The 26,616-nt window shown below is 43.7% G+C and overlaps 1 protein-coding gene across 1 annotated transcript in view; it reads left to right on the plus strand.

Moving 5' to 3' along the window:
* Window positions 1-25,252, plus strand: part of asb18 (ankyrin repeat and SOCS box containing 18) — a 36,069-nt gene extending 10,817 nt beyond the window's left edge. The window contains exons 2-7 of the mRNA XM_072578283.1: window positions 747-885; window positions 3,523-3,811; window positions 11,033-11,300; window positions 15,928-16,429; window positions 19,940-20,053; window positions 22,422-25,252. Of these exons, the coding sequence (XP_072434384.1) occupies window positions 747-885; window positions 3,523-3,811; window positions 11,033-11,300; window positions 15,928-16,429; window positions 19,940-20,053; window positions 22,422-22,607 (1,498 nt within the window). The 3' untranslated portion in view covers window positions 22,608-25,252. The remainder of the gene's footprint in view (window positions 1-746; window positions 886-3,522; window positions 3,812-11,032; window positions 11,301-15,927; window positions 16,430-19,939; window positions 20,054-22,421) is intronic.
* The last annotated feature ends 1,364 nt before the right edge of the window (window positions 25,253-26,616 follow it).

Raw genomic sequence — 26,616 nt, forward strand, 5'->3', positions numbered from 1 at the left:
CAGTAGTTAGGAAAGCAAATGCAATGATGACATTTATTTCAAGAGGACTTGAATATAAAAGCAGGGATGTACTTCTGAGGCTTTATAAGGTTTATAAGGCCCTGGCACGTGATCAGAGGAGATTCACGAGAATGGTCCCAGGAATGAACAACTTAACATATGAAGAATATTTGAGGACTCCGGGGTTTAGAAGGATGGTGGGGGGATCTAATTGAAACTTATAGAATACTGAATGGCCTGGACAGAGTGGATGTTGGGAGATGTTTCCATTGGTACGAGAGACTAGGACCCAAGGCCTTAGAGAAAAGGGAAGACTCGATGGATTGAATGGCCTAATTCTGCTCCTATGTCTCATGGTCTAAGTTGAAGATGGGACAACGATTGCTATGAAAATCATTTTGCAAACCACATTCAAAACAGACAGGTACCAGAGATTGGAGTTCTGCAAACATTATACCATTATTCAAAAAGGATGTGAGGGATAGGCTCAATAATTAGAGACTGGTCATTCTGACTTCGATGGTGGGCAAATTATTAGAATCAAGACTGAGAGATAGAATAAATTACTTAGAAAGGCACAGATTAATCAGGGATAGTTAGCATGGCTTTGTTAGGGGGAGGTTGAGTCTTACAGACTGAATTGAATCGATCAGATTGATGAAGTAGTGTAGTGTATGTTGTCTACCTGGATTTTAGGAAAGTATTTGACAAGGTCTTATGTGGAAGACTGGTCAAAACAATTAAAGCCAAGTGGATATGGGAAAATATGACAAATTGGATCCAAAATTGGCTCAGCAACAAGGACCTTTTGACGATGCTTTTGCAAGCAAAGTGATTTCCAATATTGCTCCACGGAGCTCCATGTTGGATCCCCTGCTGTCTGTGGTATGTATGTGGTGCAGTGGTAATAACCTTTGACCCAGGAGGCCTGGGTTCAAACTCCAAATGTTCCAGAGGTGTATAATAATATCTCTGAACAAGTTGATGAGAAAATAGTTAAGATTTAAATACGAGAAGTGTGATTTGGAAATTTGCACACAACACAAAAATTAGTCATATAGTGACAGTGATGAGAATGGCTGTCAACTGTAGAAAGGTGTCAAAGGTTTGGTTGAGAGGGTGATAATGTGGCAAATGGAATTCAAGCTGGAGGAGTGCAAGGCTATGTATTTGGGGATGGAAACAAATTAAGGGAATACATAATAAATGGAGAGTATTGAGAGGGGAAGAGGAAGTGAGACACTTTGTAGTGCATGCTTACAGGTCCATGGAGGTACATTTCAGGTAGATACAATAAAAAAAGCTTCCTATAAGATGCTTTCCTTCATTGCATGATGAACTGAATACAGTAGCAGAGGTGTCGTGCTGAAACTGTATCAGACCCTGGTTAGGTAACAGTTGCATTTTGTGTAAAGTTCTGGTCACCACATTATAGTCAGGACAGAATTGCTTGAGGGAATGTACAGAGGAGAATTACAAGAACATAGCCAGGGTTTGAAAATTGCAGCTTTGAGGGAAGATTGGAAGGCCAGGACTTTTATTTCCCCTTTAGAACAGAGGAGGCTGAGGGGCTAATGTGATTGCAGCACATTAAATATGAGGAACAAGGATAGAGTGGACAGAAAATTCCTATTTCCCCTCGTGAAGACATTAGTTACCGGGGAACAGAGTTGATGTGATTGGTAGAAGGATGAGTGGGGATATGAGGAGGAACATTTCCACCTGGAGGGAGTGGGTGTCTGGAATTCTCTACCCAGTTTGGTAGTCGAGGTGGAAACCCTGAACTTTTTAATCGGAACCTGGAGCTGCAACTGAAGCACTGAAACCTGCAAGGCTCCAGACAAGATACTGGAGCATAAGATTACAGTAATTTATTCAGCTGGCACACTCATGATGGGCCGATTGGCATCATCCTATGCTGTTCAATGGTTCCAAGTTGTCTTTCCCTGTCCTACATCCTGATACAGAATTCCAATACTGTATCCCAATATTGAATCACAGCACTATATCCCAGTATTTTATACTGATATTCTATCCAGGTACTTTATCCCTGTGTGGTAGCTCAGTCCCATATCCTATGTTACTCTAATGCTGCGTGCCACTATTGTAACTTAGCACCCTATCTGATATTGTATCCTAATCTGATACCCTGTATAGTGTCCCAGAGTTACAGCCTTTTTGTTTTCCAATCATCGGACATTGCTGAGTTGGCTGGATACGCACTTATTACCAGTCCCTCACTGACCATGAGAAGGTGGCAGTGAGTTGAATTTCCTATGATGTAGGTCTATGCACAACCCATTCAGGGAAGCAGTTCCAGGATATTGACACAGAAACAGTGAAGGGACGGTGATATAGTTCCAAGCCAGCTTGGAGGGGTATTTTCAGTGGTGGTGATGCTCCCATGTATTAGCTTCCCTCGTCCTACGGGATGGGACAGATCACGGATTTGGAAGGGATTGCGAAAAGACTCCTTGCAAGTTTCTGTGGTCCATTGTACATATGATGCACACTGCCTGCATTGTGGGCCAGTTGTAAGAGATGGAATGTCTTTGGCAATGCAGGGTACCAAACAAAAGGGCTGCTTTGCCCTGAATAGACATTTACCTACATGTCTATTATTGCAGCTGCATTTGTCCAGACAAATATTCCATTATAAGACCTGTGTTTTGTAGCTGGTAGAATGATTTTGGGGAGTTAGGAGGTGAGTTAGCACTACAGAATCCCCAGCCTCTGGCATAGTTCAGTAGTCTCAGTATTCAACATGGCAGGCCCAGTTCAGTCTATGGCCAATGTTAGCCTTCTGTGTGTCGATAGTGGGGGATTCAGCAATGGTAATGCCATGGAACGGTTAGGGGAGATTAATGGATTCCCTCCTTTTGGAGAGTTGCTGACCGGCATTTGTGCTGTGTAAAATTTACTTGTGCTGTGTAAAATTTACTGTGTAAAATCACCTCAAGTCTGAATGCTCTTGTCAAATGTAATCATGGAGTGTTTTAGTATCAGAGGAGTAACCTGTCCCTGTGTTCTGGAACCGTATCTCAGTGCGTGCTGCTCCTACATTGCAGCCTGGACACTGAGTGTCTATTAACTGGGAGGGAGGCAGACAGAATGACCCAGCCTGATTGATTCCTCAGCTGACATTCACACCAGCTTAAACCAGCAGAAAATGGCTGGACAGCGGTCAGGGGTCTAAAGGTCAGCCTCGTTGGACAGATTTAAGACCAATCCCTTCACAGCTGACAAAACACAATTACCCTGTCAAAGCAATTGAAGAGAGGAGCTGTCAACATATGAGCACACGGCAGACAGAACCTTCCAGTAGCCTTCAGTGAAATCCACTTGACTATTATAAATCAGTCAATGAAACAAGTCATGCACCATCTTGAACTCTGCCAATAATGAGATCGCTGCTTAACCTTAAGTATTTATAGAGACACAATGGATGGTGAGATCAGTAATTGCTCAACAGGGGTATATTTATAGAACAACAATAGCCTGTGTCCTTGTGTATAAAATAAGGCATCCAGGGCTAAAATAAACTACAGACACAACTCTCTCCAGGCAATGGACAGAGACTGTGTGCAGCGATCACAGATATTCCTGGACTCTGAACAACACCAGTACACCGGGCCCTCTCATAACATGAAACGTCGGGGTCCAGAGGCCTTCCACCAGGCGCTGGTGCACGGTGACCTGAGGCTTCTCAAGGTCATGGTCAGTGAGTATCGTGAAGATGTCAACATGGTCTTCGAGGTCCGCAGCAAGGAAATGGAGTGGCAGGCAAAACCGGTGGCCCTGGGGGTTTCAGGTAACCACTGGCTGTGATCTCCTTGGTTTTAGTACGGCTCAGTGTTGAATTCTCAATATGGAAGTTAGACTGATGCCTTGTTGCCTGTGTATAATATTGGCACCTCGTATAATATTGGCATTGTGTCGATTGAGTGGTCATTGTAGCAGTTTTAAAATTTGAATGTGGTGTGTGAGTCTTTATTGGCTATGATTAATTGCCCGTGAGAAAATGATGGGGAGCCACCTTTTTGAATCACTGCAGCTCGTTTGGTGTAGATACACCCACAGTGCTATCAAGACAAAGGTTTATGTTTTTGACCCAGTGACAGTGAAGGAACGATAATATATTCCCGCATCAGAATGTTGTGTGTCTTAAATAGATGGTGATGTTTCTATGTATCTACTTTCCTTGTAAATAGAAGTCACAGGTTTAGAAAGTGCTTGCTGAGTTGCTGCCCTACATCTTATAGGTGGCACACACTGCTGAGACTGCACTGTTGGCGGAGAGGATTTAATGCTGAAGGTAATGGATGAGTGCCCACTAAACAGAATACTTTATGGTATGTACTTTTTAAGTTTTGTTGGAGCTGCATTCCTCCAGGTTAATAAGGGGTACGCCATCACATTCCTGACTTACCTCTTCAAGGATTTGTGGAGTCAGAAGGGGAGACCTACTCTTATCGGTAATGGGGGATTTAGCAACGGTAATACCATTGAATTTCATGTGGGAATGATTAGAATCACTCTTGCTGGAGATTGTTGCTGTTAATGTTCCTTTTCTCACATCCATCCAAGCCTCAATGTTCAGGTCTTGCTACATTGTCTCAGAAGCACAATCATCAATGAACATCCCAACTTCTGACCTAATGATGGATGCGATAGCGTTAGTAAAGCAGATGAAGATGTCATTTGGACGCTACTCTGAAGAATGTTTGCATTGCTGGGGCTGAGATGATTCCAACAACCAAAACCATTTTCCTTTGTAGTAGGTACGATTCTAGCCAGTGAAGAGATTTCCCTTGAGTCCCATTGACTTCGCTTTTGCTTGGGAACCAATAAATTAGTTCATTAGTTTGTTGTTTTCCAATGCTTCATCCTGAATTTGTCAGTGGTGACTTGCCATTGCCTTCCACTCTCAGGGGTAGGATGAGGAAGCAGGTCCTAAGTCTACTGCAGCTGAAATGGAAATCGAACCTCTGCTTTTGCCACTATTCTGAACTACATGCTAGTCATTTGGCCACCATTATCCCCCATTTAAGCCACACTCAATCAAAGGCTGCCTTCATTTCAATGGCAGTCACACTCAAATCACCTTTGGAATGCAGTTCTTTTGTCCATTTGAATCAAATCTCTAGTGATGTCAAGAGCTGAGTGTCCTTGCTTGAAGCCAAAAGGTGTGGCGCTAGAAAAACACAAGAGGTCAGGCAGCATCCGAGAAGCAGGAGAGTTGATGTTTCAGGCATAAGGCCTTCATCAAAGGTCCTGCAATAGTCAGCTGGTGTGATCTCTTTGGAGATTTGATTGAACACGGGGAGGCAGAGTGAAGAACACAAGAGAGGGGAAAATGTTTGAGCAGAATGGTGGAGAATGATGGCTGCGGATGGGGCTAAGGGGCAAACTCATAGGGAGCTCTCCACAGTGTTTGGCAACAGATAATCAGAACAGGAGTATTTCCTTGTCCTTTATTCCTCACTGTGCTTTGCTTCTCATTATCATTAAGTGTAGCAAAGATGTTTCCTCATGCAAGAGAGTTCAAATCACAGGATCGTAGACTATAAATTAGTTATCAATAAATCTGATTGGGAATCCAAGAGAAACTCCTTTATCCAGAGGGTGGTGGGAATGTGAAATTTGCGACCATGTGGGGATGGCATGATGGCTCAGTGGTTGGCACTGATTCCTCACAGCTCCATCACCCGGGTTCGGTTCCAGCCTCAGGCAACTGTCTATGTGGAGTTTGCACATTCTCCCCGTGTCTGCGTGGGTTTCCGCCAGGTGCTCAGGTTTCCTCCCACAGTCCAAAGATGTGCAGATTAGGTGGATTGGCCACTCTAAATTGCCCATAGTGTGCAGAGGTCTGTAGGCTAGTTGGGTTAGCCATGGGGAACACAGGGTTATGGGGATACAGTAGGTGGGTCTGGGTAGGATTTTCTTTGGAGGGTTAGTGTGGACTCAATGGGCTGAACGGCCTGTTTCCACACAGTAGAGATTATATGATTTGTGGTGGACGTCAAGGCATTTAAGGGAATTACATGGAAGAAAACAATATGTTAGCAGGTCAAATGCAGAGATGTGGGAGCAGTGGAGTGAAGGATGGACACCAGCATGGACCAATTGAATGGCCTGTTTTAGTCTAGTTAATGCTGCAGAATGGCTTGTTGTAGTCTAGTTAATGCTAATGAATGTGTTCATGTGTATATAGAGAAAGAGAGAGAGAGAGAGAGAAAGCAACTGAAGCCACTGCATTAAAACCTTAACTGGAGTCTGCCTGTCTTCAACAGAAGAGCTTAAAAGCTTGTTCTAATAAAGTAATAAACATTTATTTGACATTTACACTATTTACAAGATAGACATTTGCAGGATTTCATGAGAAGTTCTCCCTCACCGGTTCCAGTTGCATGTGATCTGACCTCACTGATGTTAATCTCCACCAATTAGCATAATAGTTACTAACCCTTTACAGTGCAACCATGATCACCAACAGGACAGCAAGGACAATCAGAGAGTGCAAAAGGTCAGAAACGGAGGAGCACAGAGATCTCAAAGAGATTTCGGGTCGGAGGTCTGAAGGAGATGACATAGTTTGAGAAAAAAGTTCAAATTGAGGCCTTGTTGGACTGGAATCCAATGTAGGCCAGAGGTGATGGGTGAATGGGAATGAGTATGGCCATGGAGATTTGGACTCATGACTCCATAGAGGGTGCAAGGTGGGAATAACCATAGTCTGTAATAATTATAGCCAAGCACAATATAATGCCACTGCTGCACCAAAGGTAAAACCGATGTCCAAGTTTACCATGTATTCAGGCATATACATTTCAGAGGTGACAGCAGAAACAGAGACTGAAGTCTTATAAGATATGAGAAACCCTTTTTTAATTCTATCATGGGACATGGGCATCACTGGCTGACCAGGATTTATTGCCCATTCCTAGTTGCCCTTGAGAGGGTGGTGGTGAACTGCTTTCTTGAGCCACAGCAGTCCATGTGCTAAAGTGTGGGCATCATCGATCACCATCCAGGCACTGACCAATAACCCAATGGCATAGTTTAATAGGAAGGGCTAGGATTCCATCAATCTAACTGACACTGTATATTCATTACATAATTGTATCAACCACATTCCCATCTTTTCTTCTCGTTTAGTGGCTCATTAGATGCTTGCAAAGTATGAAATGGGCTTGGAGACACACAATGACTGGCAATTTTTCTAAAGCTTCCATTACCGCATTCACATCACACAAAATCAGATGTTATTAAATCAGTAGCATTTTCCTTTGGTTGGGAGTCATTAAAGACAAAGTTAGGATTAATTGGACTAAATGATGACAGCTCCCCCTCCCCACTCCCGTAAGTGCAAAGCCTGTGCCTCTCGTCAGTGCTCACTTGCCGTCTTGGCCGTTATATCTGAGCTGGCACCGTTCACAAAGGGTTGAAGATGGCCGCAAAAGAAAATAACAAAAAAGTGAAGACCAACAGGAAGGCAAGAAAGCAGACTCACTCCTCCCAGAGCCTGCAGAGTACCCAGGTCAGACTGTGCAACCATTTTGACCTGAGAAGTATTTTTTTTCAAAGAAAAAAACTTAAAATAAAAACTTTTGCCATCTGCAAAACAAATATTCAACAGTTCTAAGTTGGCAAATTACCAAGTGTCTCTTGTGGAATACATAATTTGCTTACGTAATAAATGGGTGTTCAATTAATGTATCAAATTGAAACTAAAACTGACCTCAATATTTGGTTTTTACCATTCGATTTGTTTTGCTTTTGATCTCCAGTGTATGCATTTCCAGATGACCATTACAGTTGTCTTTACTCTTTCATGGGATGTGGGTGTCACTGGCAAGGCTAGTATTTGTTGCTTATCCCTAATTTCTCTTCAACTGAATGACTTGCTGGGCAATTTCGGAGTTCGATCGCTATGGGGTTGGAGTCAGATGTAGACCAGACTGGCTAAGGACGACAGATTCCCTTCCTAAAGGATTTTAGTGAAACGGTTGGGATTGTATGATAATCAATGATGGTTTCATGGTCACCCATCCCTGAGACTTATTTTCAATTCCGGGTTTTATGAACTGAATTTCAATCCACCAGCTGGTGTTTGAGCCCAAGTCCCCAAAGAATTAGCCTGGGCTTCTGAATTATTAACACACTGCCCCCTGCTGCCGGTTTGTCTACACACCTCTTATTTTTCCTGACTGACATTTTTAAACCTTTTCATGGTAATACCAGAAAATAGTTGGGAGAAATATAAGGTGTTAGAGTCACATACAACTCTGGAACTACAGATTGCTGACTAAGGACCTCAAGATCAACAGATTCAGCAAATGTATTGGGTAGAGAATCCACATTTAAAATATGGCAACCCAACACTAACTTGAACTTCTGCCCTCCAGTCCCCAGGAATCCCCAGCAGCATCGCATGGGTTTGATTTTGTCACGCTGTCCCTGTTTTAACATCACTGAAGGTAGGAGACAATGGGAATTAATTGTCACTGCCACACAGCGCTACTGGTTTAGATCAGTTAGTGAGGCAAACTGAAGCCTGCAGCCTACTCCTGGTCCAGACAAAATCCTTTTCCAAAAGGAATTGGTGCTCAGATAGAATCGTGCTCGAACCTCTAAAACTACTCCAGTGTGAGAAAAATCTGCACAGACAAATGCTAAACTTTTTCATCAGGAATGTCCGAAATGTCAATTCTCCTGCTCCTCCTGCTGCCCGACCTGCTGTGTGCTTTTCCAGCACCACTCTCTCGACTCTGATCGCCAGCATCTGCAGTCCTCGCTTTCTCTAAACGCTAAAATTTCCACTCACAACTTTGTCAAACATAGATCCTTGTTTCAAAAATCACACAAAATTCCGAAGCCAAAACCACCGAGGGTACTGGTAATGTCCCTGGATTAGGAGAGCCAACATTTTGGGGGTTTAAGTTCATATCATATCGTGGAAGCTGGCGGACTTTGAAATAATCTATTAAATCTAAAATATCGTGGTGACCATAACAACTACAGTCAGTTCTGCTACAATGTGATAGCTCCAGTCTCGTGCAATCCGTGTTATAAGAAAATCGCGTAATAGCCACACCATTTAAACTAATGCGCGCATTGACGAAATGCGCGCTATAGCAGAATGACCTGTATCATTGATTATTTCTAAAGCCCGTCTGCTTCACTGATGTCTGTCTCCAAGAGGTAATCTTTACTCACCTAGTCTGGCTGCCATGTGACTCCAGGCATGCAGTGTTGTTGAGTTTTTCCTTAAGTAACCTGGAAAAAGCCACCCAACTCTCAAGATAGTGCCAGAGCAGGTATTCATAAGTTTGGTCAAGCAGTTAAGTATTGAGGATGGCATCAAAGCAGGAGAGAGAGTGGGGGGGGGAATCTGGAACTCTGCTGCATCTGATGACAGGAACACCCATGGTGATGTTAAGGACATTGGAGATACACAAGGGGACAGATTGAAGGGCAATGACTATCTCAGAGCATCAGAAAGCTGAAAGAGGAACAAGATTCAAAAGAGGACAAACTGTCAAAATAGTAGAATTATCACCTTGGCCTTATCCTTTCCACTCTCTGATACACCAGGTGAATGTTGATATTGTAAATTGTTGACATCTCCTGTTGTAAAATTACATCTGTCTACCATAGCTCACACTACAACATATTTTCCTATGCAGCAAGGAGCCTGTTATAGTGTTAAATTGCGACGTAATTAATTTACTTAAAATTGGCGAGTGCCCCAGGGCTGTATATCATAATAATTAAAAAGTGTTCATGATAATGAGCTGGAGGATTATTCGAGGCAGGCACTTACACTAATCCTGGTGTGTTTAATTACCATTAGTGCGCACTATCCCATTTTTTATGAGCAAAGCAGCAGATCCTCCCATTCGCAAAGCTAACTGAGTCAAGCACTGTGTTCGATACTGGAACTGTCAAATGGAAATGCTAAACCATATGATTAGACTGTGAGGTACGTTAAAGCATTTGCAGTTCTGGGACCAGATGTTATAGTTGCCCATTTGAAAAGCAGTGGAAATCTGGGACTATCTTTCCCATGTCTGTTGCTGTTGAGGTGAAAGGTGGTTGGGTTTTAAGGATTATGGATCAAGGTAGGCAAATGTGGCTAATAGGCAAATACAATTTATTTGAACTTACAGAACTGAAAATAAATTCACCAAAGACTCTCAAACAGCACCTTCCAAACCCACAACCACTTCCATCTAGAAGGACAAGGGCAACAGAAACATGGGAACACCAGCCCTGCAAGATCCCCTCCTAGCCACTCACCATCCTGACTTGGAAAGATATTGTCATTCCTTCACTGTCGCTGGATAAAACTCCTGGAATTCCCTCCCTAATGTCATTGTGGATTGAACTACAGCAGGTGGACTGCAATGGTTCCAGACGGCAGCTCACCACCACCTTCTTAAGGGCAACTGGGAATGGGCAATAAATGCCGGCCCAGCCAGTGACATCCATCACCCACAAATGAATAAATAAATAATAGAATGACGGAGTAGGCTTGAGAAGTTGATTAGCTCACTCCTGGTCCCTTTGTGCAGATATTCAGGACCTGTCCAATGGCTGTCTCACAGGATTGATCTCCAGTGTGCAGTAACACATCTAGGACTGGGATTGTTGGTACTAGCACAGGTTTCCCTCTGGTTTGGCACCACACAAAGCTCTTGGAAGATTATTAAGGTGGGAGCGGCTGCAGAGATAAGGGGAGTTGGGGCTATGGGGGTGGAGGGGTGGTATTAACCATCAAGGGATTTGATCACAAGGATGAGAGTTGTAATATCATGGAATTACTGAACTAGCCACAATCTACCTGCTTAACAATCATTGCCTAGACTCTCATATTCAGGCACTTGGGTGAGTCAAATAGAGGGCACCTGATCTCTTGAAACAGTGAGAGCGTACCCTGCTGTGAGTAATCACATATGTGAAAGTTGTAGGGTTGGTGACCACTCATTCTCACGGGTGCTGTCCTTTTCACTCTCTCGTAACACTGCAGGTCTCTGGTCTCTGGAGTACAAGCAAGAGCTGACCAGCCCCCTGTGCATCGCTGCGGGACATGGCTACACTGACTGCCTGCTGTACCTGCTCCAACGAGGGGCCAAGCCCAACATGATTGTGGGGACCAAGAATGCCCTCCATGCAGCCTGTGAGAATGCACACACGGAGTGTACGCAGCATCTGCTAGAACACGGGGCTAACCCCAGACTGCTGACAGAGGACGGACTGTCAGCCCTGCACCTCTGCAACACCGCGCAGACCTTTCAGTGAGTGCAACAGGGTGGCAGCTAAAGGGCTGGCAGAGAAAAGAAATTACATTTATATAGCACCGCGCACTACTTTATGGTGTCCCAATGAGTTTTATAAGCAATTAAACGCTTTTGAATTAGTCACTGATGGCCTCTTGTACAGACTGCTTAAAATACTAAAGACCCATTGGATCCAGGGCGATGTGACAAATTGAATCTAAAACTGGCTTCGTGGCAGGAAGCAGAGGATGATGTTCGAATGGTGTTTTTGTTACTGGAAGCCTGTATTCAGTGGCATAACTATAGGGTTTGGTGCTGGGTCCTTGCTGTTTGCAGTGTACAGTAATAAATACAGGAGGTTTGATTCTTCAGTTCACAGATAACAAAATTTGGTGGGGTAGATAGCAAGGAGGAAAGCCTTAGACTAGAGGACAATATAGATCAACTAGTCAGGTGGACTGAACAGTGGCAAATAGAATTTAATTCGGAAAAGTGAAAGGTGATACATTTTTGGGAGGACCAACAAGACAAGGGAGTACATGTTGAATAGTAGGGCCCTAGGAAGTCCAGAGAATCAGAAAGACCTTGGTGGACATGTTTATGGGTCCTTGAAGGGAGCAGGACAGGTATATAGTATAGCTAAGACAACCAATGGGATATCTTCCTTTATTCATTGTGGTGTTGAATACAAGAGCAAAGATATAATATCAGTTAGGTCACAGTGGGATACTGTGTGCTGTTCTGTTTGTCATACTATAGGAAGGATATCACGGCAAGGAGAGGGTGTGAAGAGATTCACCCAGATGTTACCTGGGTTGGAGCGATTCAGCAATGAAGAGAGACGACACACATCAGGGATATTTTCCTTAGAGCAGAGAAGGCTAAGGGTGGAGTCCGAATGGCACATACAAAGTTATGAGAGGCTCGAAAGGGAGAACCTTCCCCCTTATAGAGGGATCAATAGACAGGTCCCAGATGGTTAGAGAGGTTTAGAGGGAAAAGGGTTCATGCACAGTGCGGTGGCACCTGGAATTCACTGCCTCAAGAACCCTCAAGACATTGAGGAATGATTTAGATCACACCCAGGGAAGGTGATGGCTTGATGATATTAGCACTAAACCTATCAATCCAGAGAACCAGGTCTTACTGTGTGGAAACAGGCCATTCGGCCCAACTAGTCCACACCGACCCTCCGAAGAGCAACCCACCCAGACCCATTCCCTTACATTTACCCCTTCACCTAACACTATGGGCAATTTAGCATGGCCAATTCACCTAACCTCACATTTTTGGACTGTGGGAGGAAACCAGAGCACCCGGAGAAAACCCACGCAGACACAGGGAGAATGTGCAAACTCCACACAGACAGTTGCCTGAGGCTGGAATTGAACCTGGGTCTCTGGCGTTGTGAAGCAGCAGTGCTAACCACTGTGTCCAAATGTTCTGGGGACTTAGGTTGGAATCCCTCTTGGGCAGATGGTGGCATTTTAAAAATCTGGAATTGATAATCTACTAATGACCATGAAATAATTGTCAGTAAAAACCCATTTGGGTCACTAATGTCCTTGAGGGTAGGAAACTGCCATCTTTACCTGGTTTGGCCTACTCAAGGCCTACAGCAATGTGGGCAATTAGTGATGGACAACAAACGCCAGGCCAGTAACGCTCGCATCTTGCAAATGAATATAAAAAGATAAACAGTCCAAACACCAAAGCATATAAGGCCAAGTGCTAGAAAATGGGATTAGAATAAATAGATGTTTGAAGACCAGGATGATGGGCCAAAAGATTCTTCATAAGAACCACAGCATCCAAACTGAATGGAACCACTCCCACAACTAACATTGTGATACTGGGCAGAAAGTCTGTGTTAATTGAGAAGTAAATATTATCCAGAATATCAGAGAGAACGTACGAGTTCTGTTCAGACATGGAATCATTTACGTGAGAGAGAAGGTAGGGCCTCAGTTCAACATCTCATTGGAAAGCTGGTATTTCCAACAGTCCAGCAATTCCTGCACCTCTGCAACACCGCGCAGACCTTTCGGTGAGTGCAACAGGGTGGCAGCTAAAGGGCTGGCAGAGAAAAGAAATTACATTTATATAGCACTGCATTTATATAGCACCGCGCACTACTTTATGGTGTCCCAATGAGTTTTATAAGCAATTAAACGCTTTTGTATAGGAAGTATATGCCAAAGATTTATGCTCTAGTTTCTGGAGTTAATCCTAATCCCTTCCATAATTAAAACTGCATGAGTGAGCAGGATATAATTTAAAAGGATGTGCAGTAATTTTGAAGATTCATTTTTGGAAAACACAACATTTCGAGACAATGCCACACAGGGTGGGTGGGCAGGGCGACCTAGATACAAATCTCCCATTTGTAGAATGTAGGTTGGATCAGTCTCAACCCAGCGAGTACCTAGTAAATATATGCCCACAGTACAAATAACCTCTATAAATCAATATAGCATTTTCCCTGACGTGTGAATGACAATAAATCTCTCCAGTAGTTGTATCATCATGGGGTTAATTTTCATTCTCAAAAATAGAGAAGTTTACTTGCTATCTTTCCCCACTATAAGTACTGAAATCTAGTATTAAGGAAATAATGGAAAGTCTTGTATTAGAAAGAACTAATCAATTTGTCCCACTCCCATGTGTCTCCTCCATTATCCTGCATATTTTTCTTTTTCAAGTATATACGCAATTCTCTTCTGGAAGTTCCTAGTGAATTTGCTTCCAACGTCCTTTTGCACAGTGCAATCCAGACACCAACACCTCAATCACCCCAGTCTCTGATTCTTTTTGTCAAATATCTTAAGTCCATGTTCATTGGTTGTCTGTTCTCAGCTTGCAGTTGAAGATTGTTAATAGGGCCGTGTGGAAGGATTGCTGCTCTGCAAATTGTCTAGGATAAGCTTGACCTGTGGGGATTTAAAAGTGCCTTTCAAATGGTGCTCAGATTGTCGACCATTCAGGATTGGGCTGGAAACTCCCAGAAGCAACAAGCAAACCTGAGAAAAAAAGAAGAAATGAATTCTCAATGATCACTTTCACTGACTAAGTTTTTGAAGAAAATTGGAACTAATTTGACTGACAATCAAGAATAAGCCAATCAATTAAGAGAGGAGACAGTGAGGTCTGCAGATGCTGGAGATCAGAGTTGAGAGTGTGGTGCTGGAAAAGCATCCGAGAAGCAGGAAAATCGATGTTTCAGGCCGGAGCCCTTCATCCAGCCTGAAATGTCGATTGTCCTGCTCCTCGGATGTTGCCTGACGTGTTGTGCTTTTCCAGCACCACACTCTCAATCAAGTAACAGCCTACTGGCTTTCCGTACAGGTGATTTCAATGGTTGAGAGAGTATGAAAGAATGGAGGCTTTGCTAAAACTATAGAAGACATTAGTCAGATCACATATAGATACTGTGAAGAGTTTTGGGTCCCTTATCTTTGGAAAGATATACTGCCATTGGAAGCAGCCCTGAGAAGGTTCACTCGACTGGTTCCAGTTTTGGAGAGAGTGTCTTATGAGGTGGGGTTGATTAGATTGGACCTGTACTTATTAGATTGCAGAAAAATGAAAGGAGACCATATCAAAACATGTAAGATTCTTCAGGGAGTTGACAGGGGAGATGTGGAAAGGTTGTTTCCCTTCGTGCAAGAGTCTCGGACTCGAGGACATAATCTCAGAATAAGCCCATTTCAAACAGAGAGGAGGAAAAAAATGTCCTTCTCTCAGAGGGCAGTGAGGCTGTTGTGAGCAATTTGTTCCTGCAGAGGGCTGTTGTTAAATATATGCAAGGCTGAGACTGTGGTCAGGTTTGGAGAAAAAGCAGAAAAGTGGAGTTGAGGAATGATCCTCAACTCAGGGATCATGAGCCATGATCTTAAAGAATGGTGACATGGACTTGATGGGCCAAATGGCCTATGTCTACGCCTATTTCCTATGGTCTTCTATGAAAGAACACCAGAGGCACTGAGTTAAGGTCACTGGCAGAGGAAGCAAGCGCAAAATGATAAGAAATATTTTCCAAAACAGCAAAAAAATCCCCTTCTGTGTGGACCTATTCTACAAATGCCCTCCAACAATCAGACAGGGTTCAAAAGTTCAAACCAGGACCTGCCCCAGCTCAGCAGCACAATGGGAGCACATGTTATGTGTGTGGTTAATCCATCAAAAAACAACAACTTACATTGATTTAGTACCAATTTTCCAAGAGACTTCACAGGAATCCATTAAAGGTTTACATTACGTCACACAAAAGAAATTAGGATGGGGATCAATAAAATGAGTCAACAACCTAAGTTTTAAGAAGCTTTATGGGTGGCCGGACCTGGGTTTGATTCCAGCCTCGAGCGACTGTTTGTGTGGAGTTTGCACATTCTCATCGTGTCGGCGTGGGTTTCCTCCGGGTGCTCCGGTTTCCTCCCACAGTCCAAAGATGTGCAGGTCAGGTGAATTGGCCATGAGAAATGTAGGATCACTGGGATAGGTCTGGGTGAGACTCTCTTTGGAGGGTCGGTGTGGATTTGGTGAGCCAAGAGCCCTGCTTCCACACTGTAGACGTTTAGGGGCTTTGGAGCTTGCTGAGAATGAAGCAGGTTAGTAATCCACTCTCGATTTCCTTCCCTCCTTCTAGGTGTGCAAAGCTGCTGCTGAAATACCGTGCGGATGTCAACCAGTTGTCCGAGGATCTGGAGACCCCCTTGCATGTGGCAGCCAAGCAGGGCCTTCACAATCACGTCCACCTCTATCTAAGATACGGGGCCACGGTGAACACCATGAATGGCCACCGGGAATCCCCGTTGGGCTGCGCCTGCAGCAGTGCATGGAGCCTGGCGAGTCAGGAGGACTACCTCCGAGTGTGCCAGGTCCTCATCTTGAGTGGCGCCGACGTGAACTCTGTGGATGATGAGAACCGCAGCCCACTGCACAAGGCCTCCAAGAACGCCAGCTTCCAGCTGGTCCAGCTGCTGCTGAAACACAAGGCGGATGTCAATGCCATTGACTACAATGGGTGCTCACCCCTCGCCAACGTGATCCAGACAGCACCTTTTAAGGGAGAACTGAATCCCCACCACACCGTCCAAACCTTACTCAACCATGGCTCCCACAGGGTGTGGCCTGCTGCCTTCCCCAAGGTAAAAAGCCTTACACCACATAAAATGGAGCCTACTCAGAGATAGGTGTCTATGAAATGGAAGCTTAAACTAGGGTGAGCCTGGGTTTCAACTAATACCTCTCCCATAAATGTCTCATCATGACAAGTCCAAAACATCAACTTAAATTTCTATAGTGCCTTTATTATAATAAAATGTCCCAAAGCTGCAATCAAATAAACTTTGTCACCAGGAGGTATTAGGGCAGGTGTGAAAACACTTAGTAAAGGACATGGGTTTTAAAGAGTGAGGGATGGAGAGCTTTAAGGAGAGAATTTCTGAGCTAAGGGCCTAGGAAGTCGGAGTCTCAGCCACCATTGTTGGAACGATTAAAGTCGGAGACTCTCCAGAGGCCAGAATCAGAGGAGCATCTCAGAGGATTGTAGAGCTGGAAAAGGTTAGAAAAATGGGGAAGTACAGGACCAGGGAGGGATTTGAAATCAAGGAAGAGAATTTTAAAACTGAGGCATTACCAGACCAGAAGTCAACAAAGGTCAGCAAGCACAGGGGTGAGGGGTCAACATAACTTCATGTGAGTTAGGTACAGGCGATGGTGCATTTATTCCCAATGCGTTTCGCTTTGCACTTCATTTGGCAATGCATTTCTTGCACTGTAATTTACACCAAAGCTGTTTCACTCTTCAGTGTCTTCTCTGTGTCTCAAACTTTACTTTGCAAAACAGGTCCCAGATCTTGGCCCCGTTATCAGCAGTTGGCTTGGCAAAGCATGCATTCAAGTGGTTATGGTCTTTAGGTTATTCCAAACTGGCTCCTGCTGTAGTCACCATCAGCTCATACCAAGAATCATCGTACATGTTCAAATCACTTGGAATTTAAGCCTTGAGTGCTATTGAATTTCTCTTAAGGCACCTTGTCCAAATTAAGTAGATGAGGAAAGAAGCTATAGACTAGAATATGGGGAGAGGCCAGGAACAATAACCGTGGCCTCGTTTCTTTCTCATTAACATTGATCATTAGGCCATGATGTGGAGGTGCTGGTGTTGGACTGGGGTGGAGAAAGTTAAAAATCACATGACACCAGGTTATAGTCCAACAGGTTCATTTGGAAGTACAGGCTTTTGGAGCGCTGCTCTGAGTCCTGTGATCCTGTCCCACTAGCTACCTGCTGAAGGAGCACTGCACCAAAAGCTTGTACTTTAAACCTGTTGGAGTATAACCTGGTGTTGTGTGATTTTTAATTTTGGCCATTAAGGTTACTGTAGTGCTCCAACTGTAAAGGTAAAGTTGTCAGACCATAGGGCTGTTCTCTCATTAGAGAGAGGCAACTAGTGGTGGTTTAAACTGAGGGTCACCATGCCTCAGGTGAGGGGTGAGGGTGAGAAGGAAAATCCTTCATGGTAATTCCAGCTGGTACAGGAATTGAACCCACACTGTTGACGTCACTCTAAGTTGCAAACCAGGTATGCTGTTGCAATTATTGCTTTGACAAAGGCCAATCCACCCAACGTCAACCACCCTACTGAACCCTTTCTCAAGTGATAAGCCATTATTAATTCCACAATTATGCATCAAAAATAAAGTCATGGCTCAAAGCCAAATGAGCCCATGGTTTGAATTTTGCCATTTCCTAACATGCTGTCCCCTCCATGTGATTTTTCCTGAGGCAATGGCTCAGGGAACAAGGCTGCCAACCAGGAAGAAAGGGGCATCAGATAAACTCATTATTTTATTGTACTTATTTTCTCACACCTCCAATATTCCCAATAGTGCTCAGGTCCCACACTATGTCAAGGCCTCTTCCAAGCAGTTGAATTGGCTATGCCCTGGGAGGACATTGAATGATGTTTCCGTGGAGCAGTGAGTAAAGAGGACCAATGGATGGCTACAAACATCCAGCGCTGTCATACTGAGAGTGCTGAAAGAGAGCGGGGATGGGGAGGCTAAATGGTTCTGTGATTAATCATGGTCACATTTGAGGTGCCAGGGTATCTCAGCATCAAAGGAGCTTGCTCCTGTGGGTGTATTGGGAGGTGGGGGCTAGTAATCAGAACTAGTCTGGAGCAGTGATAAGGAGCAACATCCACAGCAACACAGCCAGCACCATGGCACTGAAGGAAGCAGCAGTGCTTCCTCTTTGGCCAAGGCTCCTCAGATTTGCCAGCTGACTTCCTCCTGCTGCTGTATAGCAATGGACCACATTGTTGGCTCTCACTGCCTCTGGCATGACCTACAGGTGCAGAGAGATAGGGGGGCCTGTGGGTGTCTGGAGAGTGTCGCTTGATCGTGGAGTCACCATACCTCAGCAAATGACCACCTTTAATGTGCTGACAGCCCACTCACTCAGGCCTGACACTTACTCCATCCATTTCGAAGACGCACAGACCCCTTTTTCAACAGGCCCCCACCGCCACCACCAGTAGCTCCCATCTCCTGACCATATTTGGCCTTTCCAAGTGGAACAGATGTTGTGGAAGTTGCCCAGTAATTGGTCACCTCCCACAAAATGCTGGAGCCCTCCGACCTCCAGTGGGGTCGACAACTGGGAATGGACCCAAAGGTCAAGAATCTGAAGGATTCATCAAGGTCCAGTGCCCATAAGCGGATAATAAAACAAAATCTTACATTTCAATAGCACCTTGTCAGGATGTCCTAGAGTGCTTTACAGTCAATTATATCCTTTGGAAACACAGTGCCTGGTGTAATTTGAGTATAGCAAGCTCCCACCAACAGCAATGTGATTGTAACCACGTATTCTGCTTTTTAGGGATCTTGGTTAACATCAGCCCAGGGATAAAGTTATTGCTCTTCTTTGACATATTGCCTTGATTTAACATAGGATGGTGACTCCCATGTTGCAGCACTCTTTCAGTGCTCCACTGATGGTGCTAGCCTGAAAGATATACTCCCATCCCTCAGAAAAGGATTTGAACCCAATGTTTTGTCTCCAAGGCAAGAGATCTATCCACTCAGCCAGGGATTCTTTGTGCAAGCCTGAAGTCAGGCTCAGTAATATTATCTGCCAGCATTTAATATTCAGCCAATGTTCATTACCTTGGTTTACACAGAAGGGCAGAAAGGGGTGACAATCTGAACTGCCCAGCATAGCTCAGCATCCTGTGTCTCATGGGACAGTAGGCTCACAGAATCACAGAGGTGGTACAGTGGAAAAGATGCCATTTGGCCCATTATGCCTCCAACACCAGTCTGTTAAATGAGAATAATTACCTAGCGCCAAGTTCCTGCTTTTTCCTCGTACCCACACACATCATTTTTTAATCCAAATGATCATCAGTGCTCTCTTGAATACCTCGATTGAACGTGCCTCCACCACACATCCAGACAGTGTATTCCACACCCTAATTACTCACTGAGTGAAAAAGCTTTTTCTCACTTCACTCTTGCTTCTTTTGCAGATCAGAGAGATGTGTAGAGAAGTCATGCACCAGGATGTTTGAATTTGGCGAAGAAATGGGTGAATCGGTGGTTGTTAAGTTTCCCAAATCACTTTCAGGATGCTGTTTTGCTCCCTAGGTGCTGAAAAGCTGTGCAGACTCTCCCAAGACAATCGAAGTTTTGTTTAATTCATATCAACAAATCCAGGTGACTGAAGAATGGATGGAGGCTGTCCCAGAAGAGTTATTCCAGGTAGCAGCTCATGCAGATCAGGCTCCCCAACAGACTCTGGTGAAATAAGATGGGCTTGTACAATGGCGGAGGGACCACTGTTTCTGTGTTGTTTCTCTCAAGGAGTTATCCAATTTGCCTTGTCCAAATGTATGCTGGTTTTGGACCTTGCATTAACAGCACAGAAACACACTGGTTGGCCTTAACTATTATAACTCCTCACCCCACCCACCCCCACCCCCATCCTTCCTCCCCTAGGTATTGATGTGGTATCAATGCATCAATGCAATCCTCCTCAACTACTTTTTGAATTCCACGTTCTCACCACACCCTGAGGAAGGAAATTTCCCATTGGATTTTTAGTAATTCTCTGATATTTGTAGCCTTCAGTTTCCATACAAATGGAAGCAGCATCTCTTCACTGACTAGATTAACCTCCCTCCCACTTAGTAATTCAACAGACCTCAATCAACTCACCCCTCAGTCTCCTCTTTTCTAAAGAAAGTTGTCCATAATTTATCCATGTCTTTTTGAACAGAGATGTTAAACTGGCAAATTTCCCAATATGTAGATTTGATGTAGCTCATTCAATGTTTAATGAGATAATTAATTCATTGATGCAACCCTTTTCACCCCTTCTATGCATTGCATCCCAACATAGGGAAGTCAGGGTCAATCTGAACGGAATCCATTGTCCTTCTCTACCTCGGCCCAAAATTAATATCCTGCGTTTTCTTTACAAAGAATTGTAACTGTTATTATTTTGTTATTGCACCAGAACATCTGTTTTCTTTCCTTTCTGTCACACCCGTTTCAGAAAGTTTTACCTCCCAAGGGGTCTGGATAGATCTTAATAAACCAAATTATATATTGTTCCATACGAGGGCTGGGGTTCACACTGAGCTGCTGTGATAACACAAGCTACATTCATTTCAAACCAAATTCCAAGAGTCAAGAGAGTGGAGCAAATGTTATTCCATGGTCTGGATCAGAAGCCAACTTAAGTCATCCAAATTAAAGGACAATATATGATCTTATCAGTGTAAAATGCATTAATGATGTTTGGTATATCCTGGATACAAACGGGAGTTGGGGCTTCAAAGCTGCTCCTGCCTGATACAGGAGCTGGAACAATCCAAGATGCCCCAGTAACAGTAGCAACTTCACTTCAATGAATAGACTATCTTGTGTGTCTGTTTAATTCTAACTCATTCCACTTTTGTATATCTCCAGTTAAATGATGGCAACAAGTCTATCAGCTGCATGTAACAGTCTATCAGCTCATCACCTCTTGCTTGTCAGCCCTCACTCTTGGCCAGCAGTACAAATATAGTGTAAAACAGAACTTAGTCTGTAAGCCACTGTCACCAGTAAACGGTCTCTTCACTCGTGCCTCCCCATGGTAAAGTCTATAACTTTGTCAATCTGGGCTAAACCACAGGGGTGTCAGAGCGTGGGGTCACCACAAACTCAATTTCCAGCTATGGATGAGTAGCCCTATTGCCCGGGGCACCTCTGGGGAGGAGATGGCTCAGAGAATAAATTCTGAGAAAAAAAATCCAGACTGGAATCCCACTGAGTAACCAGTTATCTAACAAACAACTGTCCAGCAGCTCTTTCACACAGCTGGTGCCAAACAGTATTTTTAACAATTCTTTTAGTGATGTGGATGTATGGCCAGCTTTTGTTACCTTTTCTTATTGCCCCAGAGCAGAATGGCTTGCTCAGTCACTTAGAGAGTGGCTGAGACTTAACCACATCACTGTGGCCTGGAGTCATATGCAGGCCAGACCAGGTAAAAATGGCAGACTTCCTTCCCTAAAGTACATCAGTGATTGATGATTGATGGATGATACATGTACCTCAGTACAGTGAAATGTGTTGTTTTGCATACTATACAGGCTGATTGTACCATAAAAAGTGCATCAGGGTAAGAAGAGTGCAGAATACAGCCACAGAGGAGGTGCGGGTTAAATCGGTTGATTTGTACAAAAATAATGATAGCCATCTTGAACATCACTATAGCTAACTTTATGCTTCACATGTTATGAATTGTATTTAAATTCAACAAGATGCCGCGATAGAGATTAAATTCGTGTCCAGAGCACTCGCCTGGATTCGGAATTATAGGTCAATTGATAGTACCAATGCGCTGCCCTCTCTCCCAGGACTTTATTGGTTATCCTTCCCTGTTGAGAGTATGTGGGAGACTCCAATGATTGGATTGTGATGCAGAGAGGACACTCCAACGAGGTTCACCACCTCCCGCTGAAGTGCAGATTGATCAAGTTTGCAGGAGACCGTAGAGCTTTAGTTTCGGTTTCTGTTTACGCAGGATTCAAGGGCGAACACTGACAAATGCTTGTTTTGTTTCTCTCTCTGCACTTAGCTTCACCGGCCATTCTATGAGTCTCTCTTTGCTCTGGCCTGCAGTCCCCGCTCCTTGCAACACCTGTGCCGCTTCGCTGCCCGGAAACTGTTTGGTGCCCAATGCCACGCCCTCACCCCCAGGCTGCCACTGCCAAAGTGCTTGCGTGCATACCTACTCTTGGAGCCAGAGGGCCTGGTGTGTTAATGTCCTGCCTTGGTGAAGCATTCTTCCATCATCCGTTTCAAAACAAAACATAGCACCAACCGCAAAGTGTTTAAAGGACCGTCTGGAGTCTCCAACATTGGAACCGGAACAAAAAGGGTTATACCAACAAAGTTGCGCAGACTAGACCTGTATTCCCTTCAGTATATGACAATTATGGGGTGATCTCATTTAGGTGCTTAAGATGATTAAGGGAGTTGATATGTTAATGGAAACTATCGCCCCCTGGTGAGTGACTCTAGAACAATGGGTCACAGACACAAAATCAGAACCATGGAGTGAACTGCTGTGCTCTTCCAGCACCACTAATCCAGTATTTGGTTTTCAGCATCTGCAGTCATTGTTTTTACCTTGGTGAATGGAGTTGACCTTTGCAGTAACACTATTGTACTGACTGGCAGAACAGGCTTAAGGGGTTGAATGGTTTTCTCCCATTCCTAACTGCAGAAGACGTCACTAATTCCAGCAGAATAGTTGGAATCACAAAGTATTGGAGAGATCTTTGACTTAATGGAAGATTCTTCCAGGTGCAATTGGCAGGAATAATTTCGAATGGTACTCAAACTATCACCACCCAAGCGTTTCTGTGGTTGCAAATAACTTTATTTTTAGCCCGGTTCCTGCACCTCTTCCTCAGGTCCGTTTATCCATTCACCTGCACAACTCCAAGGGCTGGAATCCCTCACTCAAGGTCAGCAGGAACCTCTCCAGCAGCAAGTGATTGTCCCTCAAACTGCAGGTTAAATATGAACATTTCGTATCAACACAGTTTGTGTCTACACCAGAGATTTAAAGTAAGATTTGCATTTATAAATATTTTTAAACAGCTAATTCAGGTATGGTCTGCCACACCTCTGGCGCAGTTGGGATTTGAATTTAGGCCTCCAAGCCCAGACGTAAGGACGCTACCACTCCACCACTAGAACCCTAATACGTGCATTTATATAGCACCTTTTACAGGTTCACAGCTTCCCAAAGTATTTAAAGCCAATGAAACACAATTGTTGTTGGAATTGCAACAGCCAGTTTGTAAACTCTCACAAACAGCAATGCGATAATGATCAGATCATCTGCTTTAGCAACATTGATTGAAACATACGTTTTGGTCACGACATCAGGGAGAGCAGTCCTAACCTCTTTTTTTTTCGAAATTGTGCGGCAGGAAGTTTCATGTGCACTTGAGAGAGCTTATGGACCTTATTAATGAGCTCATTAGAGAGCAGTGCAGCATTCACTCAGTGTTGCATAAGCTACGATTATTTACGCCAGTCTCAGGAATGGAGATTGAAGCAGCTACCTGTTGGCTCAAAAGCAAGTGTTAACCACTGAGCAAGATCTGACACAGCTCCATCTTACGGCACCACCCTCAGATACAGTACCATTAAGACTAACAGAATGGCTCTCCAGTGGAGGTCATTAAGGTGACAATTCAGTCACGTAAAAGTTAGAGTTCTTCTTCCTGCTGCTAAAGTTCCGGTACTTTTGTTTTAAGCAGATGTGTAGGTAGCTGTATTCTGTATTCAATTCTTCCAATGGAACTGCATGGCTGGGTTTGATGTGATCTCCCAAATGGAAAGAGGAAACTATTTCAACCTTGCAAAATAAACACCAGATCAAATCACAATGTTGCAGTGTGACATATTTGAGTGTATATATATAATACATACATGTACTGTTTGTAATGTCTGTGCACACACATATGGCAATTTAGGAGCTGAGAAGATATCAGTGTTGAAGTTATTTTTTTCATTTACAATATGAATGTAGACATTTGTACTGTGTGATCCCAAACAACATAAGATTTTTGACCCATGTTTTCGTCTCAGTAAATTTAAGAATAAAAGAAAATACTGTTTCATTTTCAGTGACTATCTTGTTGTTGTCACTAAACAAAACCTTGGCAATTATAACGTTGTCATGTTGCGAAGATTTGTTCATGCTTCTCCCGTTATTGAACTGCGCACTGTACCGAGCTCGAACATTCATTCCGTGGTGTCCTTGCCTTGCCACGATCTGCCCTGCAGAGGGCAATGAAGCCACGGGATTTCGATCGCTCCCGGCTGACCCTTGGAGAAGTCCCTTTGAAGAAATGCAGGTCGATGCACCGGGTCATTGGCGCAATTAAGGATATTTCACAGCCTTTACAAGACAAAAATTCAGAGATTTCCTCCATTCTTGACACATGGCAACGACCTGTTTGAATTACCATGAATTTAATCCTTCTAAAATCATATATAAACGCCGCAGAAAAAAACAAGTTTTGTTGGATATTTGGAAGAAACCACAAAACAAGTTATTACTACCCATCTCCGTATAGATATGCGAAATATAGATAGGTTTGCACCGTATAAACAATGAGAATACATCATTTTTTGTTATGATGAGGATGAGCGGATGATGCGTCAATGAAAAGTCTCTCACAACCAGGACTCATTAATATAGGGCTTAGCTCAAACCTTGATGGGGAGGTGATCCCGCGTGTCAGACAGGGGGAAGTTAACGGAATGGGATCCAAGGGCTCGTGCTCCAATCTTTATATATTATGGACATTTTGTTGTTCTTGTGTAAGTACCAGGTGCCACTGTACCTGCTAAAGGAACTCTGCGGCAGCATCTGTGGAGAGAGAGAGAGAGCAGAGTTCACATTGCAGGTCCAGTGACCCTTCTTTGACCCTTCTTCAGACCTGAAGTCCAGAAAAATGACTGGACTCGAAACGTCAACTCTTTTGTTTTTCTCTCTCTCCAGATGCTGCCGGACCCTACCGGGTTTCCACAGCAATTTCAATCAAAATGGGTCCTGCTTTTTTTTTAAAAAAAAAATTCGGAACATGTTGTCGAACTCCCGGATATTTCGGTGTCAATCTCAGACAATACCTGAAAAAAAGAGCTTCAGCCTCCTGTATGTTTCTGCAAACGATTTCAAACAGTTGACAAAGAACTGTGTGGCCACAACTTTCCAAAACGAGTCTAATTAAACTGGAAGGGTGGGGTGGGGAGGGGGTGGTGTTGGGTGTAAGGGGATAGCGGGGGAAATGTAAAACATTAATAAGACGATGTATTTAATTGGCATGGGGATTTGCAGGATAATGACACGAATCGACGGGCAGTTTTATATGAAAGAAATCATTTCTGTTTCATCCTCCGCATCTCATCTTTCTAATAATATTTAACACACCAAGTAAGAGGCAAAACACTTTGTCGATTTAAAATGCATTAACATTAATATAAATTCGTGGCATTGCACGGAATGCGGCAAATTGCAAATATTTTGAGAGAGAATTTTTGATGAGGGGAAAAAATGGTATATTCTCTCTGAACGGTCTCTAATGTTATCATAAATCATTAAGACTCCGTTTTCTATATTGATGCGTTTGGGGTAATGATTTACAATTTCACAAATGTCTGGTACACTATTTGTCTAATGACTGTGCGATTAAATTCACTTTTTAAATGACCCATGACTCATTTCATGGTAATATGTGAAGTCTATGTGTTTCAATCCGTCATATGTAATTGAATAACACTGCGTTTAGGATGTCTCAGATTGAATGGAGTACAGCTTTTAAAAAAGTTAATGCCTAACTTGGGAGTTTGCCACTTTCTATCGCTTCAAACTTGCATCAATTCCCCAGGCGAGATCCAAAGGTGACAGGGCAGAGGTAATGACACACTTTATGTGTCCTAGCCACTCTATAACCGAGGGAGGGGACGGGGGAGGACCGAATAACAATGAACCCATCTTGCAATAGTAGCATAAAGGAAACAACTGTTTATGATTTTGTTTTAAAGTTACAAACAAAATTCAACCTCAAATCTCCACATTATTTAATTAAAGGGTTCCGTAGCTTCGGTGCTGTCTCTCGCCGGTTTGGGAGCCCCGGTTGGTTTGGTATAACACAGAAAGAGAAAACCTAGCCCCCTGTTCCCTACAGCAAGCTACCCCCATCACGAAATCCCGTTGTAATCTCCGGTTTTCCCTCAGTTCCGGATAA

This window comes from Chiloscyllium punctatum, chromosome 10 (genome assembly GCF_047496795.1).
Source record: "Chiloscyllium punctatum isolate Juve2018m chromosome 10, sChiPun1.3, whole genome shotgun sequence".
Lineage (NCBI taxonomy): Eukaryota > Metazoa > Chordata > Chondrichthyes > Orectolobiformes > Hemiscylliidae > Chiloscyllium > Chiloscyllium punctatum.